This window comes from Antennarius striatus, chromosome 3 (genome assembly GCF_040054535.1).
Source record: "Antennarius striatus isolate MH-2024 chromosome 3, ASM4005453v1, whole genome shotgun sequence".
Classification (NCBI taxonomy): domain Eukaryota; kingdom Metazoa; phylum Chordata; class Actinopteri; order Lophiiformes; family Antennariidae; genus Antennarius; species Antennarius striatus.
This window is the reverse complement of record NC_090778.1, coordinates 2105480-2130238: the sequence shown is the minus strand read 5'-3', so window position 1 is coordinate 2130238 and position 24759 is coordinate 2105480. Positions and strand designations below refer to the sequence as shown.

The following is a 24759-nucleotide window of genomic DNA, read 5'->3' as shown; positions in this document are numbered from 1 at the left end:
CTGTTGCACAATGACCCCAGAAACTTTGTTTGGAAAAAAAAAGTTTTCCGTATGCATTTATTAAAGAGAAAACCAGCATCCAGTAGTACCAATGTGTTGACCTGTTGGTACTAAATTAAAATGAAATAAAAAATAATAACATTTCTGAAAATAAATGCACACTGGAAAACGAACCAGGATTACATTTTCAACTGTCCAGTTCACTTTGGCAGACGGCGCTCCCGGTGGACGCCGTATGAACTGCTAGTTATGGTCCTTAATCCACTGCTCAGTCCACTGCAGGATCTGCTCCAGGTTGTTCTCCAGGTCCTCAGGAGAGTTGCTGGGCAGCTGGTGGACGATGTCCTCGCTGTAGGCCTCCATGGCCTCCTCGTAGATGGTCTGGAAGATCTCACACTGCACGTTGTCCTTCAGCTTCTTACCTGTGTAGCCCCTACCAGCAGACAAGGAGGACAGGCTGCTCAGGAGGGTGTGTATACACACACACACACACAGACACACAGACACACAGACACACACACACACACACACACACACACACACACACACACACCCGACGTTACCTGCTCTCCAGGCGTGTGTACAGCTGGGTGTTGTCCGTACGCAGGACAAAGACGATGTGGAACCAGCGTTCAGGGAAGAGGTCACAGCCGTGATAGTCGACAATCAGACCGCCTTCCATCATCCTCTCATCCAGCTCATCCACCACCTGCAGGTCAGGAGGAGACATTACAATTCAGATCCAACTTCACTGCATCTGTACGGATAATTCACTATCTAAAGTGAGCACACCTCAGGTCACAAAGGGATCGACCACCTTTACCTTCACTTCAATTATCTTATGAATTACACTTCTCTAATTTGTCCACACAAAGCTTAATGTTCCATGTCCTTTGTTCTGGTAATTTGTGTTATATGCTTTTATATAACTGGCTGTTTTTATGTTTTAGGTCCGGTTTATATATTGATATTCAAACCTTCATATATCAATATTAATATCCATTAATAACCTTCTGAAAATGTCATAACTCATAAGTTTTAACATGGAATATATGTGTAATTGGGTCACAGTTCAAACAATACAAATTCTCTGTTTAAAGTACAGGTTTATAGTGTTTATACTGTTTACAAGAAACAAACCAAACTACATTAGAATAAGTGTAATCATAACAATTCAATAAGTTGTGTGTATTTGACTACATGAACACGGCCATGTCCACACAACAAACCAGTCAGTCATCTGCAAACATGCAAATATAAATACTGAGTTTTATATCCAAGGAGTAGATAAACAGAATCACATTTTTCAGTGAAAACAAATCTCCTCAATCCTCCACAACATCTCTGGGGTCGGTGAGTGATTCCACATTTCTCTATTCTGTCCCGTGGTTTAATGTCATGGATCAGAAAAGTCCACACAAAAACTAAACTGAGTTTAACCGCAGAACATTTTTAAACCTGTACTCACCCTGTCTTCATCCAAGATTGGACACTGGTATTCTTCATCATAACCGTCATAGAGTTGTCCTGAGGAGAAAGAATCAGTTTATTACCCCATCTGCCCCTGCTGGCACACCAAGACTACGTGACTTAAGAGTTAACGCCAGCTACAGCAGATGAACCCCCAGATGTCACCAAAAACAAATAAACAGAGCGATCCGTCAGCTTCGCTTTCAGCTCCAGACTCTCAAAGGAGCTCGTATGTTTGAGGTACTGCCCAGTTAATATTATAGTTACAGCTAAAGATTGATCATAATTATCATTTATTATCAGTAACATTTATTGGTAGTTTAGCCCCAACAGGGATGATAACATCTGTTGTAACGGCTGGTTCACCTTCCTCTGCCAGCTCTCCTACGTTCACGTAGGTCAGGCCTGAACGCAGCGCCAGCTCCCGTCCCAACGTGGTCTTCCCAACACCAGGGGTCCCTGTAGGGGGGATTCACACCTGATGTTACACACACACCACCAGGGGTCCCTGTAGGGGGGATTCACACCTGATGTTACACACACACCACCAGGGGTCCCTGTAGGGGGGATTCACACCTGATGTTACACACACACACCACCAGGGGTCCCTGTAGGGGGGATTCACACCTGATGTTACACACACACACCATCAGGGGTCACTGTGGGGGGGATTCACACCTGATGTTACAAACACACACACCTACACACAACCTGATGTTACACACACACACACACACACAAACACACACACACACACACACAACACAACCTGTGGCTGAATCTCATTTACAGAGAAAACACATCTTTATACAAGATATTAATAAAATCAACGTGTGTGTGTGTGTGTGTTTGTGTGAGTCGTGTAAAGCACATCCGCTCAACGGACTGACGTCATCACTGTGGTTATAGTTTCAGGTTAAATCGATTTCATCGACGATCTACTCGTCGGCCTGCTTCAATCTAGCATGTTCTCATCGCGCCTGAATGATTTATCGATTTAAATCGAACTACAGTAGTTAATATTGTGTTCCTGAAGGAACGCCCCCCACGTGTGTGTGTGTGTGTGTGTGTGTGTGTGTGTGTGTGTGTGTGTGTTACCTGTTAGTAGAATATTTGGTCTCTTTTTCATCTTGGAGGTTTTCTAGCGGCCAACACGTGTTTTGATGACGGAAGCCTTAAAGAAACAATAATCGGATGATGTGCTCGCGTTAATCCAGATGCAGTTTAATCTCCATGTCACATGATCGTGAGGAACACCAAAAGAAGGTAGAGATGACACAGTGGACGTGGATGCCTTCACGGAGTTCCACAAACTCCACAGTTCAGGCAGCAGAAGATTCACGACACTTTACGACACTTCCAATCGCCGCAGTGTCGACAACAAAAAGCCCGCCCTCGCGTCCCTCTGATTAGTTATTATTCAACGCCTTCTTTCCTCTGATTGGTTATAATTATATTGGGGCGGTCCATGTTCATTTTTAGGATCATGATTGGATAGATTCAGAATAAACGTGTCAGGCTCAGCCAATCAGAAGTAGAGGAGGGCGGGCTCATTGTTTATCGTCAACTTCACGCCGCCTCCAACAACAACGTCTCCTCCGGATCTTCAGATGGACAAACAAGGTAAATTTACCCACAAATTAATTCGTTTTACCAACGTGGACGAGTCCTGGAGCGGAAACACGAGTATTTACGGTGTTTGTGTCTTTAGGGACGGGTTGTAGGTGTAACGACTCAAGTTTGGTAGCACCGTAACGAGGCAGAAGCTAAGGTAAAGACGAAGCATTATTAAAGACTACATGTCCCAATAGCTTTTCATTGCGCTGTATCCTCACACAATTATGTAGGTTACTCTGCCTTCCTAAAATAAACACAACCTGTACCTTATAATAAATAAATAAAATTCAGTTTAATGGTATTTAACCTGGAAATAAGTACACGTCCAGCAGTTTCAGAGGAATACAGGTGTAGACACACACAGAGCAAAGCATTTAAAATGCATTTAAACAACATGTGACTTTCATTCATGAACAGCTGATGTGTTTGTCCCACCTGTGTTCGACAGGATTATCCTAAATCTGTGCACATGTTTACAGTTTAATAATCAACAATCTTAACACTTATTTGGATATTTGTGACAATTGGACAACAACACATCTCCTCACACACATTCTGACAGGTGAATTTACTCCTCTACACTATTTCCCCCTTGTCTTAAAGTGTCTACCTTTACTGTCTTGTGTTGGATGTGACACGTTCGCTGCCTGATGACTCCTCCTGATGCTTTCCAGGTTTCCACGTCTTCCTTCAAATGCTGCCATCGATGTGACGCACCCCAGTGAAGGATGAACACGCTTCCTCTGGGACATAAAGCTGCTCCCAACAAGGTGTGTATGTGTGTGTGTGTGTGTGTGTGTGTGTGTGTGTGTGTGTGTGTGTGTGTGTGTGTTAATCATCTGTGTGACACTTGCATGATGTTTAATGACTCCACACACATGATGCCATCGAAATACGTCCACTTATCAGAATAGAATGGAATATAATTGAGTAGACTAGAATAGTCTTTTTTTATTTGAGTCTATTCAATTCTATTTTAGAATAATCTTTATTGTCATTGTGTCAAACATGATGTTTCGAATTGCTGCTCTGTTGGTGCATTTATTTAAAAAATATACAGAATAGACTCCATAGAAATAATAATAATAATATTTTTTATTATTTTTATTGTTATTTTTTATTATTATTTCAGTATTATTATTATTTTTATTAATATTATTTTTTATTATTTATATATTATTGTTATTATTATAACTACATGAAACTAGTTAAAAATGTACAAAATATAGAATATATAAGAAATATTCAAATTAAGGTTGTTCAAGTCAGAGGGAAATATTTACACAACAGTTTGAGAGCGTTGGTATAGATGGGATTAGTGTTATCTGATGGATGTTGCTGAGGGCGGCGGGAGGTCAGTGGTTTGACCCCCACTTCCTGTTCTCCACATGTCAGAGTATCTCTGGTAACCCTTAGATACTCGACCCAAACTGTTCCCACTGGCTGTTCCAGTGCCTGTGAGTGATGGTGTGAATAGTTACTGTTCTGAATGTACTGACGTATGATTGGCTGCTTTCATTTGACTAGAATAAGTACATCATGGCAGCCTCGAAAACGAGAATCCGTTGTCCTTCATCATTCATTTCTGTCTTTTGTGCAACATTTCAGTGGGTCTTTTTTAGTTTCCATCAACATGATTTTGGTGTTTAGTGGATATTCTTTCAAAGTTGTTCCTCATGAACCATTAATCTTTTTTTGTTTGATTGTACCTCAAACAGCTGAACCACTGGGTGGATCCATCCTTCATTGATTTTAAAGGGGAAAGCCACAGTCTGCTTGGAAAGGGAAAGCGCAGCAGGGGTTTGTGTTTGAGTCTTGAGCCCAAGAGACTCAAGAAGAAGAAGAACAGAGAGGTTGGCTCCTCAGTTACCCACAAGTCCTCCCTCCAGAGAGGATCAGCCCAGAGGGACCAGGATGAACCCTGGGTGGACAGATACTCACCCCGTTCTCAGGTCAGAGTCACTTCTGATAAAGTTGTCTGCATCTCCAGCCAGTAACTGGTTTTTCATCTCCAGTTTTTATTTTTTTAATTTTATTTTTTTGAGGCTTTTATCACTAATCGATCAGAGGCTCCTCGAATATATTGATGACAGACCAAACTAAAGGAATTCTGGACACAGAAACTCATCAATTTCTTCCTCCACCACAGAACAAGAGTCACAATTTAGCACAAGTGAATGTATAAATAAAATCTGTCTAAATACGTTCTAGATAAAAAGTCAGGAATGAGGGACATGGATAACTGGAAAACAAGTCGTTCCAACTTTGTTCAAAAATCTGTTTAATAAATAAGAATATTTATTTCACATAAAATTTCTGATTTGAATTATGTAATTATAATAATGTCACATTCCTGTTGAAGCTACTCCGTTGTGTAAAGTTCTATGTAGCCCATTGAAACCCATCAACCAGGAAGCTTCAAACCTCCTCACTTCACAGTTCAGACCATTTAATCTGCACTTGATTTTAGATCCTCATGTAAGTTATTATTGGTGGGCAGCAAATCTCTCCCTCTTCCTCACCCTCTTTCTCTGATTTCTTCAGTGAATCGCTCACACCAAATTGTTCGTATTCTGATGATGGTGTGTGTGTGTGTGTGTGTGTGTGTGTAGGCTGAATTAGCTGTCCACAAGAAGAAGATTGAAGAAGTGGAGAAGTGGATCAGAGTTCACACAAACACTCCAAAGGTACGTTCCAGTGAGATACGTGTTGACTTTGTGAAGGTCTGAAGGATCTGCTGAGGGTTGTTGTCTCTCCTCATCTCCAGGGGGGCATCCTGCTCCTGACTGGACCTTCAGGCTGTGGAAAAACTGCCACAGTCCAGATACTGTCTGTGGAACTGGGTCTCAGAGTCCAACAGTGGACCAACCCCCTCCACCAGGAGCCCCACAGCAGCAGTCAGTACGGTGAGGACAAAACAGCGACCCCTGACCCCTGTTTGAGATGATCTAAAGGACAATATTGTATTATCATCATATTATTTGTGTCTGTGAGCGCTCCACTCAGACGTCAGATCTGTTTTATTGGTCTCTGCTGTCGTCAGGAGGATGGAGGGACTGGAGGGAGAACGGTTTTCCCAGCAGCACTCAGGTCTCACAGTTTCAAGACTTCCTGCTCAGAGCCAATAAATATAACTGTCTGAAAATGTTTGGTGAAGAAGAAGCTGCAGAAAAGAAGTTCATACTGGTGGAGGTACGTATCGCACCTTCAGCTTCCCCTCAGTTTAATCTGTACTAAATATTTATTTTAACAATTTGTTTTTTCTTTGTGTTTCTAAAGGGAACTAACGTCCATTTTTGTTGTTTCATTATTAAAACAAACGGATTCTCTCAAGTTATTCTGGAGAAGTGAATTTAAGTCTTGTTAGCTATAAAAATGTTAATTTATTTGCTCCCCATTTCAGGTTATGTCTGGTTTTATATACTATATATATATATATATATATATATATATATATATATATATTAGTTGCGCCTTATAGTGTGGATAATACTGTACTGCTTGACTGTCTCTTCCATCATTGCCAACCTGACCTGAGATGAAAATTGATGTCTTTGTGTTATTTTGGACACAACACTGACTAAACAGTGACACTTCTCTCCTCAGGATTTCCCAAACCAGTTTTACAGACAGCCTGGAAGCCTTCATGACATCCTGAGGTGGGATCACATGTTTTTATTTTCTTTCTACTCTCTAATCCACCCCTGTACACATTGTGCTCGTTTCTCCTTGCTCTGGGTAAGTTTCTGCCCTGCTGCGTGTCTTCCAGGCGCTTCGTGAAGTCCAGCCGGTGTCCTCTGGTCTTCATCGTGTCTGACAGTTTGAGCGGAGACAGCAACTCTCGCTTCCTGTTCCCCAGGGACGTCCAGGAGGAGTTGGACATCAGCAACATCAGGTTCCACACTCGAGCCCACAGAACCCGTTCGATGCATTTCGTCCCATTGGGCTGACTGATTATTGGACACACATCTAGAACAATTTATTGGCTCTACTAGCAGTCATAACCAGTCATAACTGGTCATAACCAGTCATGTTCATAATAAACAGGACATTAGACTTTGACACTAAGGAATTTAAGGCATTATAATAAAAATTTTACTAGACAAATCAAATTTACAAAATACAGAGAATAATGTTTTTGTGCTATGTTAACTAATGGTTCAGTCATTTAAAAAACATATTTTTGTTATTATAATATTTAACATTATATATATATATATAAAATATTATACATTGTATTTATTATTATATTTATTTATTTATATTTATATTTATATTGAGGAGCAGCAGCAGCTCGGTCCAATAAGGCTTGTGTGTGTGTGTGTGTGTGTCACAGGTCTGTACACATATATACTATACATATGATTAACAACATAGACTAACACTTGAGTGGACAAATAATCTCCCTACAGGGATTAATAAAATTGATTTAACTTTAATCTTTAATATGTAATTCACTCATTTAACCAACAGATGGCAGCGTTCTGCTAATCACTTTTCAACTAATTTTAATTCAAATTGATTTTGTGAATTGTCTAAACCCGTTGAGAAAAATTTCACTGGCATTAGACCGACTTTTAATTTCTGTCACTTTCACAACATCTTCTCCACGGCTGGATCTTCTGACGCTGAACGAGTGTTCTTGTTCTTTGTCTCCAGTTTTAACCCAGTGGCTCCGACCACCATGATGAAGGTCCTGACTCGGATTTCCACTCTGGAGGCGGAAAAGGTTGGAGGAAGTTTATTTTAATCTGGTAAAACATTCTGCTGTTTCTGTTTCTGTCTTTTCTGCTTCTTACTTCCTGTAACTCCAACAGAGCCGTGGGAAGATGTGCGTCCCAGACCAGGCTGTGCTGGAGACGCTGTGTTCAGGAAGCTCTGGAGACATCCGCAGCGCCATCAACAGCCTGCAGTTTACATCCCTCCCAGGTCAGAAGTGATGTCATCACCCACACCAGACTGGGGGGGTCCTGAGTGACGACGTGTGAATCATTAAACCGGCTGGACCTCCTTTCAGACACGTCTGCCGAAACGGGGCGATGGACGCTGAAGAGGGGCGGAGCTGTGAGGTCACGGGGCAAAGCCAGAGCGGCTTCTGTAAAGAGGTCCCACCAGACCAGGGAGCAGGATGGGGGGCAGGCTGTAGGGGGCAAAGATGCGTCGCTCTTCCTCTTCAGAGCGCTGGGGAAGATCCTGCACTGCAAACGTGAGTCTTAGCTCCCAGCATGCTTTTAGACCCGAGCAGAGCGAGCAGCTGAAGGTTCTGCTTATTCTTACATGATGTGTGTGTGTGTGTGTGTGTTCTGACAGTGACGGGGCCAGATGTAACTAATAAATGTAACTAAATGTAACTCAGTGTAATGTAACTAAATGTAACTACTCCTTCATGTTAAATAACTGAATTTCTGACTGATTCTAGTTCCAAACATTACAGTTAGACAGAAAACATGTTTGTTTGTTTCTCTGTTCTAACATAAATCCTTTTAAACTGTCAGGTTATTAAACCCACAGAACTCCATCAATCAAGGATCAAACTATCAATCAATAAAGAAAAATAACATCAGACACAAGTTAGGACATTAACTTTGTTCAGCATGTTTTTTTCAAATCGTCAGTGTTAAAATGGGTTTAATTACTGCATCCTGGGAAATGTAGTTTTTGGTCGAAGCAAACTTTTGACCTATTTATTTTTAGACACTGACCTTTTATGCTCTCGCGGGCCACATTTGGCCCCCGGCCCTTGACTTTGACACATGTGGCACAACGGAATTTATCACCAGGTACACTGTTGCCCTCTGGGAAATGCAGTTTCCCATGTGCTGTCGTTGTTCTTGCAGTATTACTCGGTTTTATGTGTCTGGTATCATTTCTTTACGTCACATTTGCAAATCATTTGCGTGTCATGAACAGGTGTGACTCCTGAAAGCTCTGAAGCAGCTGACTGTGATCCTGAAGAAAGTCTTCCGTCTCATCTGTCTCACCAGCACAGAAAGGCATTACTAGTGAACCCTGAGGTACGGATACACTTTTACGGCTCGCTAAAATGAACTTTGAGCATGCAGAATTGATCTGGACATACCTTTTTGGTCAGGCGGTTGTGGAGCGGTCGCACATGTCTGGAGAACTCTTCAACCTGTACCTCCACCAGAACTACCTCGACTTCTTCTCTGGTGTGGACGATGTGGACCAAGCTAGCAAATATCTGTCTGATGCTGATCTCCTCACTGCAGATTGGACGGTCAGTAGAAAGGTCTATCTAAAAAAGTTGAAATATCAAGGAAACGTTAATATTTTTCCGTTATTTAAAACCGTACAAACCTTACAACCTTCTTACCCTGCCACCTTCACAGGGTTTGTGAAGGCTTCGCTTATCTAGTAGAACCTTGAGATACGAACTGCATACGAGTTATTTGAGATACACATGTTGGCGGATGGATACAACATGCATGCTGGTAGCTCAGTAGTTACTGGTCACTAACTTCTTGATTGCAGTGTGGTGTTCATTCTGGGCTGTGTTCTGCTGGTTTCAGAGCCGTGGCGTCATGGGGGAGTACGGTTCATCCGTGGCTACCAGGGGACTACTTCACTGCAACGCTCAACAGGTGTCTGTTGGCTTCAGACCGCTGCACAAACCCAACTGGCTGCAGGTCAACAAGAACGTAAGACGCGTCGGTACACATCAGTGTTCGCTCAGACGGCTCTGGATGTGTTTGAATCAATGACCTCTAAACACTCTAGACGGGAGTCCAGAACAATAATCATGAATGTAGTATTTGTCAGGTCAGACTAGCGTGCTCTAATGCTGTGTAGTTTGCGGTAGCAGACGTCTGTAGACCATAATGACACTGATGTTGTTCCTGTCAGCATCAGGACAACTGCCTGACCGCCCAGTCGCTGTTCAGGAGCTTCTGCCTGACGCCCGTCTGCCTGCAGATCGAACTGCTGCCCTACCTGGCCAAACTGAACAACCCCATGAGGAACCAAGGTAGCACACAGACACAGACACAAGCTAGCTTATGCTTGGGTGAGTTCCCTTTAACTTGAGTCTCTTTAAGGTGGACTGAGACAGATGTAATCCTGATATCCAGTGTTTGATCTGTGTTATTTAGAATTTGAGGCATTTACCGTTCCAGCCTAAACCTTGGGACCATCACTCCTTCTGGCAGCACGCAGTTTTAAAGCCATATTTAATAGTTCACAAAAAATGTCATGTATTTGTTCTACGGTATTTTCCTAAATCATGTCCACTTTAATCATGTGGTACTCAACATTTCACGTGTACCTGGGCGTCCATAAACAAGTGTTTTGTGTTTTCCAGCTCAGATCACTTTTATCCAGGATGTGGGACAGATGCCCCTGAGGCGGTTCTCTTGCAGGTACACGCTCAGTCTGCTCATTTTACAGTTCAGTCAGTCCAGCCAGGTGTTACCGCAGCTGTCCTGTTGACACTGTTTGTTCAACTGGGATAGATTGCTTCCTATCGCTAAATAACTACCGACATTTTCTTGACAAGAAAACTGACGATTTTACTTTATATAAATCTAAAATAAAACAAGAAAAATGTTTGGCAGAACGCAATGATCACAATTAGAAAAAAATAATGACTGTAACATGGAAGGGTAGTCTCTACCAGAGTACTACCAGTCTCTACGACAGGCCTACCAGTTTCTACTAGAGGCCTACTAGTATCTATTAGTGGCCTACTAGTCTCTACTAGAGGTCTACTAGTTTCTAGTAGTGGCCTAATACTAGTCTCTAGTAGCGGTCTACTAGTCTTTACTAGAGGCCTACTAGTCTCTACTAGAGGCCTACTAGTCTCTACTAGAGGCCTACTAGTGTCTACTAGAGGCCTACTAGTGTCTACTAGAGGCCTACTAGTGTCTACTAGAGGCCTACTAGTGTCCACTAGAGGCCTACTAGTCTCTACTAGAGGCCTACTAGTCTCTACTAGAGGCCTACTAGTCTCTACTAGAGGCCTACTAGTCTCTACTAGAGATGTACTAGTGTCTACTAGAGGCCTACTAGTCTCTACTAGAGGCCTACTAGTCTCTACTAGAGGCCTACTAGTCTCTACTAGAGGCCTACTAGTCTCTAGTAGCGGTCTACTAGTCTTTACTAGAGGCCTACTAGTTTCTAGTAGTGGCCTAATACTAGTCTCTAGTAGCGGTCTACTAGTCTTTACTAGAGGCCTACTAGTGTCTACTAGAGGCCTACTAGTCTCTACTAGAGATGTACTAGTGTCTACTAGAGGCCTACTAGTCTCTACTAGAGGCCTACTAGTCTCTACTAGAGGCCTACTAGTCTCTACTAGAGGCCTACTAGTCTCTAGTAGCGGTCTACTAGTCTTTACTAGAGGCCTACTAGTTTCTAGTAGTGGCCTAATACTAGTCTCTAGTAGCGGTCTACTAGTCTTTACTAGAGGCCTACTAGTCTCTACTAGAGGCCTACTAGTGTCTACTAGAGGCCTACTAGTGTCTACTAGAGGCCTACTAGTGTCTACTAGAGGCCTACTAGTGTCTACTAGAGGCCTACTAGTCTCTACTAGAGGCCTACTAGTGTCTACTAGAGGCCTACTAGTGTCTACTAGAGGCCTACTAGTCTCTACTAGAGGCCTACTAGTTTCTAGTAGTGGCCTAATACTAGTCTCTAGTAGCGGTCTACTAGTCTGTACTAGAGGCCTGCTAGTCTCTACTAGAGGCCTACTAGTCTCTACTAGAGGCCTACTAGTGTCTACTAGAGACCTACTAGTCTCTACTAGAGGCCTACTAGTCTCTACTAGAGGCCTACTAGTCTCTACTAGAGGCCTACTAGTCTCTACTAGAGATGTACTAGTGTCTACTAGAGGCCTACTAGTCTCTACTAGAGGCCTACTAGTCTCTACTAGAGGCCTACTAGTTTCTAGTAGTGGCCTAATACTAGTCTCTAGTAGCGGTCTACTAGTCTTTACTAGAGGCCTACTAGTCTCTACTAGAGGCCTACTAGTCTCTACTAGAGGCCTACTAGTGTCTACTAGAGACCTAATAGTGTCTACTAGAGGCCTACTAGTGTCTACTAGAGGCCTACTAGTGTCTACTAGAGGCCTACTAGTCTCTACTAGAGGCCTACTAGTCTCTACTAGAGGCCTACTAGTCTCTACTAGAGGCCTACTAGTCTCTACTAGAGGCCTACTAGTCTCTACTAGAGATGTACTAGTCTCTACTAGAGGCCTACTAGTCTCTACTAGAGGCCTACTAGTCTCTACTACAGGCCTACTAGTCTCTACTAGAGGCCTACTAGTCTCTAGTAGCGGTCTACTAGTCTCTAGTAGCGGTCTACTAGTCTCTAGTAGAGGCCTACTAGTCTCTACTAGAGGCCTACTAGTTTCTAGTAGTGGCCTAATACTAGTCTCTAGTAGCGGTCTACTAGTCTTTACTAGAGGCCTACTAGTGTTTATTAGAGGTCTACTAGTCTCTACTAGAGGCCTACTAGTGTCTACTAGAGGCCTACTAGTGTCTACTAGAGGCCTACTAGTCTCTACTAGAGGCCTACTAGTTTCTAGTAGTGGCCTAATACTAGTCTCTAGTAGCGGTCTACTAGTCTTTACTAGAGGCCTACTAGTCTCTACTAGAGGCCTACTAGTCTCTACTAGAGGCCTACTAGTGTCTACTAGAGACCTACTAGTCTCTACTAGAGGCCTACTAGTCTCTACTAGAGGTCTACTAGACTACTAGAGGCCTACTAGTCTCTACTAGAGGTCTACTAGACTACTAGAGGCCTAGTAGTCTCTACTAGAGGCCTACTAGTCTCTACTAGAGGCCTACTAGTCTCTACTAGAGGCCCACTAGTCTACTAGAGGTCTACTAGTCTTTACTAGAGGCCTACTAGTCTCTACTAGAGGCCTACTAGTTTCTAGTAGTGGCCTAATACTAGTCTCTAGTAGCGGTCTACTAGTCTTTACTAGAGGCCTACTAGTCTCTACTAGAGGCCTACTAGTGTCTACTAGAGGCCTACTAGTCTCTACTAGAGGCCTACTAGTGTCTACTAGAGGCCTACTAGTGTCTACTAGAGGCCTACTAGTGTCTACTAGAGGCCTACTAGTGTCTACTAGAGGCCTACTAGTCTCTACTAGAGGCCTACTAGTCTCTACTAGAGATGTACTAGTGTCTACTAGAGGCCTACTAGTCTCTACTAGAGGCCTACTAGTCTCTACTACAGGCCTACTAGTCTCTACTAGAGGCCTACTAGTCTCTAGTAGCGGTCTACTAGTCTCTAGTAGAGGCCTACTAGTCTCTACTAGAGGCCTACTAGTTTCTAGTAGTGGCCTAATACTAGTCTCTAGTAGCGGTCTACTAGTCTTTACTAGAGGCCTACTAGTGTTTATTTGGGTCTACTAGACTACTAGAGGCCTAGTAGTCTCTACTAGAGGCCTACTAGTCTCTACTAGAGGCCTACTAGTCTCTACTAGAGGCCCACTAGTCTACTAGAGGTCTACTAGTCTCTACTAGAGGCCTACTAGTCTACTAGGGGTCTACTAGTCTCTAGTAGTGGCCTACTAGACTTTACTAGAGGCCTACCAGTCTCTCCTAGAGGCCTACTAGTCTCTAGTAGTGGCCTACTAGACTTTACTAGAGGCCTACTAGTCTCTACTTGAGGCATACCAGTCCCTCCTAGAGGTCTACTAGTCTCCACTAGAAGTGTACTAGTCTCTACTAGCGACCTACTAGTCTCTACTAGAGGTCTACTAGTCTATACCAGTGGCCTACTAGTCTCTACTAGCGACCTACTAGTCTCTACTAGAGGCCTACTAGTCTATACCAGTGGCCTACTAGTCTCTCTCACTGCTCTGGTGTGATCGTGGTCCAGTCTCCTCCTCAGTCCTGCTACGGTGGAACTGCTTCAGATTTTGCTGCATGAAAGTCCTACATGAAGGCTGCCGGCTGATTGTGTGCGGAATGCAGGGAATGAACCTGAACATGTTGTTGAAGCAGGTTCTGGTAAACGTTCACACTGACTCTGTCAAGTCATTCTCTACCAGTTATTCTTTACATTATTAAAGCACCACAGAGTAAATGCTGTCCTACATTCTGACGTCCTACTCCCTGGTGGTTGAGCTGGTAGTTGCAGGAGGAGTGAGGAAAAGTTTAGAATACAAGTGATGTCAAAAGAAAAGCAAACGTCGAGATACGCTCTTCATAAGTGTCAAGAGGAGGTGAAAAAATATCTCCTTTGAGTCAATTTAGGCTCCAGCCCCTTTGCTCCTGCAAGAGATGAGTGCTTATAGAAAATAGAGAAGGGTTTTTATTTTTGTCGTATATCAGGTCTGTGACTTGTGTTCCTGGTACAACTGGTCTCTGAGGATACCGAGAACAGTGGTCCGTTTTATTTCTGATCTGATTCTGAACAATGTTTTGTTGATTCTCTCCTCCACATCTATCTACGAGTCACTCTTGATGCTTGTGGAGATGCTTGCCTCGGTCACATGACTACCTTCTTAAAGGGGCCGCTCCGGCAGCTAAGGCAGAATACATTACCGCTAAAACGAAACTCTGAAGCTACAAGAACCAACAAGAAACAAACGTCTTTAGGAAGTTTCTTTGCACAAAGTAAAAGAGTGAGTGAGGAAACAGAATAAACTACTAGTTAAAAAAAGAGACAGCTGATGAGTACCAGTTTTTATGCTGGTCATAGTGGAACTTCTCTATAATGCATGTAGATCAGTTTAATGTGTAATGTTTTTATGTGTTGTGTGTGTGTGTGTAGATTAAAACTGGAACATCTGACGGACAAAGACTCAGGCCAGATGGAGATAGAAAACGAAGAAGAGGAGAAGAAAGACCAGGCGGACGTTGAGGAGAATCTGTCAGCCAGTCAGACCCAACCCACCGCAACCCATCTGCTATTGGAGGAGGAGGAGCTTACCATCGATCAATACATCAGTGACTAACAAACAGCCGTTGTTGACCCTCCTCCTCATCTCTTGGCGTCAGACTGTTACTTCCGAACGTCCTTGTCTCTCTTCAATCATTGCGTTCCTCTTGCTGTCTCATAACTTTGACTGAAATTTAGAAGAATTTGACTTTCAAACTCATTTCCTGGTAGAACCTGAACTGAACATGATTGTGTTATTGGTCACATGCTCATAATTTAATAAAATGACGGGGATTATAATGGAGAATCTCCCAGACCAACCCTCAGCGATCCAGCTCTACCAGTTCAGACATCAAACGTGTTTGCTTTCAGTTCACGTTCCTGAAGTTTCACTAACTTAACTGTTGGTCTCATTTTCTCATGGAAAGCCGTTCATTATTTCTCATTTTCAGTTTCCTGTGAATAGAAGATAATAGTTACTTTATTGTTTAGGGATAAATTTGAACCTAAACAAGCGTGTCAATTAAAATCTACTAAGGGCTGTTACATTATCTTGTTTTGACTTCCTCACACACCCCTTTGTCTAATATTTGCTCAGCAGTTTGACACACACTCTTTAAAGTCCCCTCTGGGGCTTCACTGCTCCAGTACTTTCAGTTTAAGGGAATCAAATGAAAGACACTTATTCTATTTTAAAGTTTTGACATGAGAAGTATAAAGGTGAGAATTCTGCATTCACCTGTAATTCCGATCCTCTTTAAACGAGTTCTTTCTGAGTTCTTACCGTTCATGTACTCTTAATCTTCATTTGTACTCTCTGAAACAAACGCCCTTTTATTTTGAAGGCGATAACCGGAAGTAGGCGGGGTTAACGCGGTACGTGGAAACCGAGGGCCGCGGACGCGTCAATGGACGACTGAGTTGTTTTATTGGATTCAGAGATAAAAAGTTGAAGAGGAATTCACGTCGTTTCCGTGGAAACCGAGGCTCAGAGGATGATGATGCAGGTAAGGGGAGGAAGGCTGGGAGACGGACCGGAAGCAGTGGAGAACAACTTTCAACCAATACTATGACGTCACTAAATCGATACAGGTGTTATTATTAATGAGTTCTACTCATTACAAAACATGTTAGTCCTTCATATCAATACATGATCATTAACGTAATTATCTACATATCAGTAATAATAGATCTTATTTCTATCACAAATTCTGCTTAATTTGACTTTAAAGGTTATTAATCTAATAACTAATAATGTGTGAGTCCTGTTTCACCTGGACACAGGAGTTCTGAATGACTCCTGCTTTATTTACACATACATTAATCTGTTAGATAATACACGTTATTATGAGTCCAGCTCCACAGCAGTACAGGAGTTATTAATGAATTCCACTTTACATCAAAAAACCAGGTATTACTTTAGGACGGGAGGTTCCACAGAGGTCGCCGGTTCGATTCTTAAAGAGGTTTTTAAAAAAAAAAAGTTCTTATTTGTGTTTCATGTAGCCTTGCAATGAGCTGGCGTCTCATCCAGGGTGTACCCAACCTCTTGCCCATAGCTGGCTTGAATAGGCTCCAGCAAGGCCCATGACCCACAGGGTAGCATTAGCTACACAATACACATTATTAATAAATAACCCTTTTGTTACAGGGAATTGTGTTGTTTTGTTCCCCATAAAGGCTCAAAGTGGTGATGACCTCTGACCACACATTGCTTGTCATCAGAGCCCATTTGGGGGCTCTGATGTTCCATTGCTGTCAGTATTCCTGCCTCCTGATGGTGAAGTCTGACGTGAGACAAATCTGTAGATCCTGAAATTACTGTCTTATCATGTTTGTTATTGTTGTAGCTGTTGGGAGAAGGGGGAGTCCTAGTAGGTCCCATTCATTGGGACCAGGTCCCATTCATTGGTAGGCTGGTTCATTGATTGGTTGGACCGTTCTCTCCCCCATTCTCTTCACCCTCTACACATCGGACTTCAAGCACAACTAGGATACAAGTTGATAATGAGTGTTTCTGTGTAGCGATAGAAGAGCTAAATTAAAAACCCTGTTTCATATTAATAGCAGTCTGTTATTAATATACAATGCTTATTAAATTTATTAATATTAATAAATATGTTTAAAAAATCAATGTCTTCTGATCGTGTTTTAAGTTGAGTAGCCAGAGTAAATGTAAATGGTCTGTGTTGTGTTATGGTGAATGTAATGCTATAAATGATCTGGTACAGATTAATACCTCCAGTGAGACCTGCAGCCCGGTGGACGACATGGTGGACGGTGACCTTGGCGACGGAATGGAAGTCAGAGCAGCATCCAGGTCCACCAGGAAGAAGAGCCAGAGCTTTGCTGGAGCCACAGAGAACCTGCTGCCTGGAACGGAGTGGCTCAAACGCAGCGGCCAGCCTGGGGAGGCGGGCTGGATACCCGTCCTAAAAGTTGTACAGTCACAACAAAAAGCTCGCTGGAAGTTATCGTCCTCAGGTGAGAATGATCTGTTTTTATTACGTACCATAGCTTCTATAACAAAGGACAGAGGACTATGATGGTTTTCTATCCAGACTAAAAAACCTTCTGACATACTTTGACCTGGATGACGTACAGCCGACACAAACACTTCTCTTATAATAAAAAAAAAAATAGATACTAAACTTTAACTTTTGTCATCAGAGAGTTTGAACAGGTACAACCAGGGTCTGAAATGACCTTCTTGGCTCACCGTCCCAGTGGACTGGTAATGAACATATCCACTGGACAAGCATATTTTTTACCAGCTAAAACAACAAAATTGTGTTTTTTTGTGTTCCATATCTTTGTTGAATACAAACATAAAGCAGTGTGTAGAGCAAAGTTCAGTCAAAATTAATTTTAATATATTAATCAATGGCTGTGAAATTCATTTCACAGCCAAGTTCAAGATTAGAGCATGACCTCAGCATGACCTCCGACCTCTACATCTCCAGGACCCTGAAGTGAATGCAAAAGCTTGTAGCTGACTCCTCCCACCTCGGACATTGACCTTTTCAGACTCTCCCCTCCGACAGGCGGCTGTGGTTCATCAGGAACTCATGCCGCAAAAACAAGCCCTCCTCAACAGGGTTAACTCTGACTGTCGACCCGTCTCCATCACCACCACACAACACACATGTTCAGCTCCGATCCACTGATGCTGAAAAAATGGGGAAATGTAGAGTATTTTCTGCACCATAAAGCACACCTAAAAGCCTTTAATTTCGTCAAAAACCAACCATGCACCTTATAAACCAGTGGACCTTTTAAAATAGGCCATTCATTCAAGGTACGCCTTATAATCCAGTGTGACTTACAGTGTGGAAAATACTGTAAATGTTGTTTTCCACACACATTTTTTTAAAAACATATTTTCACCCGCAATTGTGTGTCTGAAGCTAGTGGTTGTCATCACACACACTGGCACACAGATGTTTTGTATGACTTCTGTTTCTTGTTTGTGGCTCAGCAGAGTCGCTGGTTGATCTGTCAAAAGATGACCTGAAGGGGAGGCTGCAGGAGGCAGCAGAGGTACTGAACCCTTCAGCTGATAGAACTGAACATCCGCAGCCCTGTCAGGCTAACAGGTTGATGTTCTTTGTTCAACAAGGTGATCGACGCGTTGTGCTGTGACCTGGAGGTCACACATCGTTACCTCGAAGGCAAATACGAAGCTCTGAAGATCCTACAAGGAAAGGTAGAGCGATGACGACTCCTGAGTCCTGAATGAGAAGATGTTTTCAATAAGATTCATCAGGAAGAGTTTCTGTTCAGGATGAATCAGAATAACAAAGATATAACAAAAGAAACTAAATGACAGTTGGTCAATGTTGACTCCCTAAATTAATCAGGAGAGAAAGTTTCAACAGAAATGTCAGTTCACCCCCATGTATGTAAATGACAAAAACTGTGATCATAAGGTAGTTTATTTCTCTTCTCCATGTAGGCCATCCTTGACAAAGCCACGAGTCACACTAAAATTCTGCTGCAGAAAAGTGAGGAGAGGGTCAGAGCTCTGGAGAAGGTGAGTGGGTCTGCAGTCTACACGTCTTTAAGTTCATTACTAGTTCATGCAAACGCTGACCAGTTTTATGTTTTATTGTTTTGCATTGATTTTCTACACCTCATCATCATGGTCGCACCAAATCAACTAAATTTACAGTAATCCCTCGTTACTTAGTGTTAATGCGGTCCAGGAACCACCAGTTACTATTTATTTATTATTTAAATTTTATTTAGGTAAATGTTTATGAACCCCCCCATACTGATATTAAACACCTTCTATCTGTATTACCTTTAAAACACTCTGATAGACTGTTTAAAGCACTTCTGTGTCTCACAGTTTGGACATTAACTTTGTTCAAAACATTTTCATCAAAGTTAAAATGGGCTGAATTACTGCATTGTGGGAAATGTAGTTTTGGTCAAAGCACACTCTTGACCTATTTATCTTTAGACACTCTGACCTTTTATGCTCTCGCGGGCCACATAAAATGATGTGAAGGGCCACATTTGGCCCCCGGGCCTCAAGTTTGACACAATAGCATACACACAATGTAACACACACACAGATCAAACTATATAAATGTGTGTGAATTGTTCCCCAGGAGGTGAACAGCCTGCAGTGGGAACTCAGCTTTAACCAGGTCCAGATGAAGAGGTCTCAGCAGTCGCTGGAGCAGAAATACAACCGGTTGGATTCAGGCCACGTTCACTCATCTTTATTTGTTGTTAGTGTAATTTCATCTGTTGTTGTTGTAATCAGGATTTTGAATGAGAACAAGACTCTGGCTGATAATCTGGACGACAGAGAGACGGAGCTCCAGCAGCTACGAGCAGAGAATTCTGGTAAATAAATAATTGTCTGAACGTACTATGTAGTGTACTTTTATTGGAGTAATTTTATGAGTATGAACATTGATCTCAGTAACAAATCCGGTACCCAATAATATTAACTGTATCTGTGCGCTGGAATCTGCTTAAATCGTTACTTAAGGTCTATTTATTAACTTTTTTTCTAGAACAAAATCCTCTCAGGTCTTTATGAAAAAATTGAATTTACTAATAAATAATCAGAATAAATGTTCATATATTTGCAGCTCTAAATCAACAGTACCTGGAGCTTCTGTCCATGTTGAATGTGAAGGAGCAGAGAGTGTACCAAGGAACCAAACCCCAATACCATCCAGAGAAAGATGCAAGTGTTCTTGAGGTGAGGAAGAGCAGAGACATCTGTCTACACTGAAACTGAACCTACGCTGAAGTAGCATAACGTCTCTGTATGTGCAGAATTTAGTTTTACGTGAAAAGTCAGGATTTAAACACAGATGAGATATATGGAGGAGTTACTGATCTCTCTTTTCTAGCTGGCGGTCATGGGCGCCTGCCGGTGTGTTGGTGTTGCTGAGGCGTGTCCCTGCAGTAGGACCGCTGCTGCCAGCAGGAAGCAGCTCGCCCAGCTACGACAGGAGGTAACATAGGTCCAGTTATAACCAGTTATAACAGGACATAAACCAGGCCTGTGCTCATTCAGATGAAGTCACACTAGGTAGGGAAGAGGTTAAACCAGGTCTAAGTTCATTCAAATAGAAACAGTGGTAGACCAGCCTGAAGCACATCCAGCTTCAACATGTGGACTGAGGACCTCAAGCTGCAACAGCGCAGGCTGCCCCCCCCCCCACAGTAGAGGCCCCCATAAGTTGACGCATTAGAGCTGACTGAAGTAGTACAGATGGCTCTGACATTATTGTCCAGAGCCATCTTTCAGGAGCCGTTATAGAGACAGTCAGACAGACTGTCCTACCTCTGACATCTGCTTTAGATCAACATGGACTCCAAGATACTCTATTTTGGGGCAGAAGGGGCATTTAGAATATCCTGACTGGTATAACTGCTGCACCACGATTGTGGGTTTTAGAAGCGGGAGGTCCAGACCCTCTGAACGTCCAGGAGAATGAGGGGGAGGTCATCTCCAAAGACAGACCCCTGGTGGTCCATTGGTCTACATATCTAACCTGTCAGGATTCCTGTCACCAGAGAGAACATCAATCAAAACACAAGACACTCTAGTTCTGGTTCTTTCCAAAAAATGCACTGACATAAAAAAATACTCAGAGACCAAAGTATTTCTTCAACACAGTTTTACTTGTCGACAAGTAACAGAAGAAAGTTCCCGTAACAGGAAACGGCATGATTTAAGGGAGAGGAGCACGGTGCTCCTTACAACATTGATTTCTCGTGTGACAGTTAACAGATAGCAGAAGAGGAACTGTTAGTGCCTACCAGTAATTAGGGCATGAATCAATCAGAGCGTCTTCATCTGTATCAGTTAGAAAAACTTTCCACTGAGACCTTTTTATTCTCTCGCCGCTCCTACCATCCTGAGAATACACTGAAACAGTTGTTATCATGTGATTAAAGGCATGACATATATTTACATATCAACATAACCCTTAAACCTTTCAGTCAAAGATGTTCCCAGACCAAAACGAGCTAAACCAAGTCTCAGCCCAGTAGATGTATGGATTGATGGAAATGTGTACACACGTGTGTGTGTGTGTGTGTGTTTTCCAGCTGGATGCTCAGTGCTCCAGGAGAGAGGAGGCGCTGATGGTTGCAGACGCGTTTCGCATCGCCTTCGAGCAGCAGCTGAGGAAACGAAGCGACCACTTCCTGCTGCTGGCGGAGAACAACATCCTGAAGTCCCATCACGACAAAGCTGAAGGTAAGGTCTCCGTTTAGCTCAGTCTGCTGGGGTGTGTGGTCCAGGATCCCGAGTGCAGCTGCATGTAACTGTAAAACTATGTGTCAGCTCACCTCCCGCTCACTGCCGAGGCGCCGTTGAGCAAGGCACCGCCCCCCTCTGCAAGCTGCTAGGAATAATTGCACGCCTACAGGCCCCTAGTGTGTTGTGTTTCAGGGGCCTGTACACAACTTTGTGTGTGCTTTGACTAACACATACACTGTATGTGAATACTGTGAGTATAAAGATAATTTCCCCACTGGGGATTAATAAAGTGAATTTAATCTTTAATCTTTATTAACTAACTAGGTTTTGAACGAACTAGCTTTTTTATTTTTTATTATTGCATTTATTCTTTTTTTCTTCTTCGATCGGGTTTTGTTAGTGGAGCTTGTTTTACTAACTTTCTTCTTGAATTCATACCCAAACTAAAAACTACTTGATGATCCTACAGCTGGACTCTAAGGCACACCTTCAACGAATGGTGTATTTTAAAACAGTTTTTCATATACAAGCAAACCTTGGTTTTTGAACGCTTTAGACATCGAACAAATCGGAATTTTACCAAAAAATTCAGGATTTTTTTGTCTCAGAAGTCAAACAAAATTTGGAAGTCCAACTCGAAACAAACGCAGTCACATCCATCCTCCTCCTCCTCTTCACGTATGCGAACTGCTCACCACCACAAAAGTAACAATTCTTATCTTTATTGTTCTTATGCTTTAACTGTAATGTGCTTTTTATTTCAGTTTACTGTATTCAATAATTTTTCACTTCATTTGGGTTCCATTGCCTACGGTATGAGTTACGGTACCGTAAACTTCTGTCCTAAAGACGACGGTAACTCGTACTTGAGAAAGTTATTTGGAATTCGAACAAATCTCTATTCGAACAGCCTTCAGGAACGAGTTGTGGTCGGAAACCGAGGTTTGCCTGTATAAGGCGCACTGTCGTTTTCTGAGAAAACTAAAGGCTTTTAGCTGCGCCTTATAGTGCAGAAAATACTGTAATTAGGGTTTCCTTCAATTAGCGCTAATGCTAATCTGGTCTAAAAACATGGATCCTTATGAATCCTTACAGACGTGTGGTTTCCTTCCAGGCGCTAACAGGAGTCCTCTCATCAGTGTCAGCCAGAAGCTGAGAGGGTTGCTACCCTCCAGTCTGGATGGGAAAACTCCTGACGACCTGTTGGCGACCCTCTACAGGCTGCTGGACCTGGTTAGTAACAACACTCACTGACATCTGCGAGATGCTCTTATTCTGAAAGGTTTCTCAGTCTCCGTGTTTCCTGTCCTGCAGTTGAATGACAAAGAGGAGGCCTTGGCGCACCAGAGGAAGGTTAGCATCATGTTAGCCCACAGCGCTGAGGAGCTGCAGAGGAAGTTACATCAGGATGCACATGTGGGGCCCCCAGACCCGCCTCAGTCCAGGACCCCATCAGATCCCCCCCAGACGCCCCCAGAGAACCAAAGCCAGCCTCAAACACCAGATCCATCTGAGTCCAGTAACAAATGTCATCGGTGTTCCACGGACAACGTCTGCAGGAAGGACGAGCACCAGGTCTGAACAAACGTCTCACCGACCGGCTTCACGGTTTGTGTTAGGACGGAAATCCAGCTGTTTCTGATACAGATAGAGTTTTGGTTTAAAGGAGAAAAAACTTTACAGAAGAAAAATAAATAATCCAGACAGAAAAGACAGACATTATTACCTTCTTTCAATCACAAGATACTTTAGTATCCTGTATTCGAACGAAGGTAATCATGTCTGAAGTCAATAAAATGCTTGAGACTCTTTGAGATTGACAGACTGTCCTGAACACTGGTAAGCACATCTATTTATTATTTGAAGTGTATGTTTAAGTTACATTTTGTATCTTATTGATGACTTATTGATGACTAATGTTACTGTAATCCTGCTGTGGTAGATTGATGTGGTATGTCACCTTTCTTGTCCAACTAAAACTGTTTACGGCAGAAACCAGCGTTCAGCTCTTCACTCGCACACCGTTCACACACCGCTCACACACTGTTCATACACTGTTCACACACTGTTCACACACCGTTCACACACTGTTCACACACCGTTCACACACTGATGGACCGTTCACACTGCATGGAGCCCTCCGTTCATAGACGACTGTTCTACCTCCGTGGCTAAACACTGAACTACGACCACGAACAGCAACTAAAAATGTCAGATACATTTGGATTACAGACATGGGTTGAGGACGAGGGTGTTTTCCTACTTTTTGACACTTTTATGGGAGAAATAAAATTTACAATATAGCTTTGTTCATGAAGAGAAGTCTTTATAATAATCCTTTAGTGTTTTTTGTTATTTTTTAAATAAATAAAAATCAGTACATAATTGTGTGTATGTTTCTAACAGTTCAGCCCAGATCCAGGGAGCAGGGTTGACTAACTGGACATCTGAAAGTTCTAATTAAAGATCCTCGGTGTAAGAAAATGCAAACATTTTTATGCTTCAGCTAAATGGGGTGAACTGGGGTATCCTGTGTGTTGCCTCAAGAACTGTGGGACAAAATGAAATGAACTCAACACACGTCACAAGGGTGTGTGTCTCTACATCTCATAACAAGCTGTCTCTACAGGTTGAACTCTCATTTTGAATTTTATTTTTTTTACTCACATTCACTTGAGACAGAACAACTTGTGGGGGGTCTGGGACCACAGATACCCCCGCAGTTTTATAAAAAAGGAAATAGTAATATGTGTGTAGCTCCATGTTTATGAATGCTTTTGTAATTTGGTTGAAATTAACCAGAAAACCATTTTTACTCATAATGTTGTCAGAAGGACAATGACCAGCAGGGGGCAGTGTTTGTCTGCTTCTCACATGTCCGCCTCAAATCAGAAGGGTTGCTCTCAGTGTGTGTGTGTGTGTGTGTGTGTGTGTGTGTGTGTGTGTGTGTGTGTGTGTGTGTGTGTGTGTGTGTGTTGTGTGTCCTTTCCACCATGGAGACATACAAATGCCTGCTTGTGTCGTCACAGAACAGCCACTACAGATGCTTCGTGATAATATTCAGGGATTGGATCATGTGGTCAGTGTTG

At 42.6% G+C, this 24759-nt stretch overlaps 3 protein-coding genes across 7 annotated transcripts; 2 read left to right on the top strand and 1 right to left on the bottom strand.

Moving 5' to 3' along the window:
• Positions 1–40: 40 nt before the first annotated feature.
• On the bottom strand, positions 41–2805 carry ak6 (adenylate kinase 6). The gene is made up of 5 exons (XM_068311288.1): positions 2569–2805; positions 1837–1929; positions 1469–1527; positions 564–709; positions 41–433 (listed from the first exon to the last, which is right to left on the bottom strand). The coding sequence occupies exons 1-5, from the start codon at positions 2597–2599 to the stop codon at positions 244–246; spliced, it is 519 nt and encodes a 172-aa protein (XP_068167389.1). The 5' UTR covers positions 2600–2805; the 3' UTR covers positions 41–243.
• A 224-nt stretch (positions 2806–3029) lies between these two features.
• On the top strand, positions 3030–15458 carry rad17 (RAD17 checkpoint clamp loader component). 2 transcript variants are annotated; one of them, XM_068310971.1, is made up of 18 exons: positions 3030–3093; positions 3182–3241; positions 3762–3857; positions 4806–5039; positions 5700–5774; positions 5855–5993; positions 6131–6279; positions 6694–6746; positions 6857–6982; positions 7747–7816; positions 7905–8016; positions 8105–8293; positions 8998–9101; positions 9179–9325; positions 9618–9746; positions 9952–10072; positions 10406–10463; positions 14827–15458. In XM_068310971.1, exons 3-18 carry the CDS (start codon positions 3816–3818, stop codon positions 15008–15010), a joined length of 1932 nt encoding a protein of 643 aa, XP_068167072.1. In that variant the 5' UTR covers positions 3030–3093; positions 3182–3241; positions 3762–3815; the 3' UTR covers positions 15011–15458. The 2 variants fall into 2 exon arrangements, with proteins under 2 accessions (XP_068167072.1, XP_068167073.1); XM_068310972.1 differs by lacking the exon at positions 3182–3241 and having other exon boundaries at positions 3049–3093.
• Positions 15459–15638: 180 nt separating this feature from the next.
• ccdc125 (coiled-coil domain containing 125) lies at positions 15639–24189 on the top strand. Of its 4 annotated transcripts, none has more exons than XM_068310975.1 (12): positions 15639–15941; positions 17166–17418; positions 18413–18474; positions 18554–18640; positions 18890–18967; positions 19551–19636; positions 19709–19791; positions 20043–20155; positions 20310–20414; positions 21517–21667; positions 22785–22903; positions 22985–24189. In XM_068310975.1, exons 1-12 carry the CDS (start codon positions 15930–15932, stop codon positions 23249–23251), a joined length of 1416 nt encoding a protein of 471 aa, XP_068167076.1. In that variant the 5' UTR covers positions 15639–15929; the 3' UTR covers positions 23252–24189. The 4 variants fall into 4 exon arrangements, with proteins under 4 accessions (XP_068167076.1, XP_068167077.1, XP_068167074.1 ...); XM_068310976.1 differs by having other exon boundaries at positions 18416–18474; positions 22985–24187; XM_068310973.1 differs by having other exon boundaries at positions 19551–19791; positions 22985–24187.
• The last annotated feature ends 570 nt before the right edge of the window (positions 24190–24759 follow it).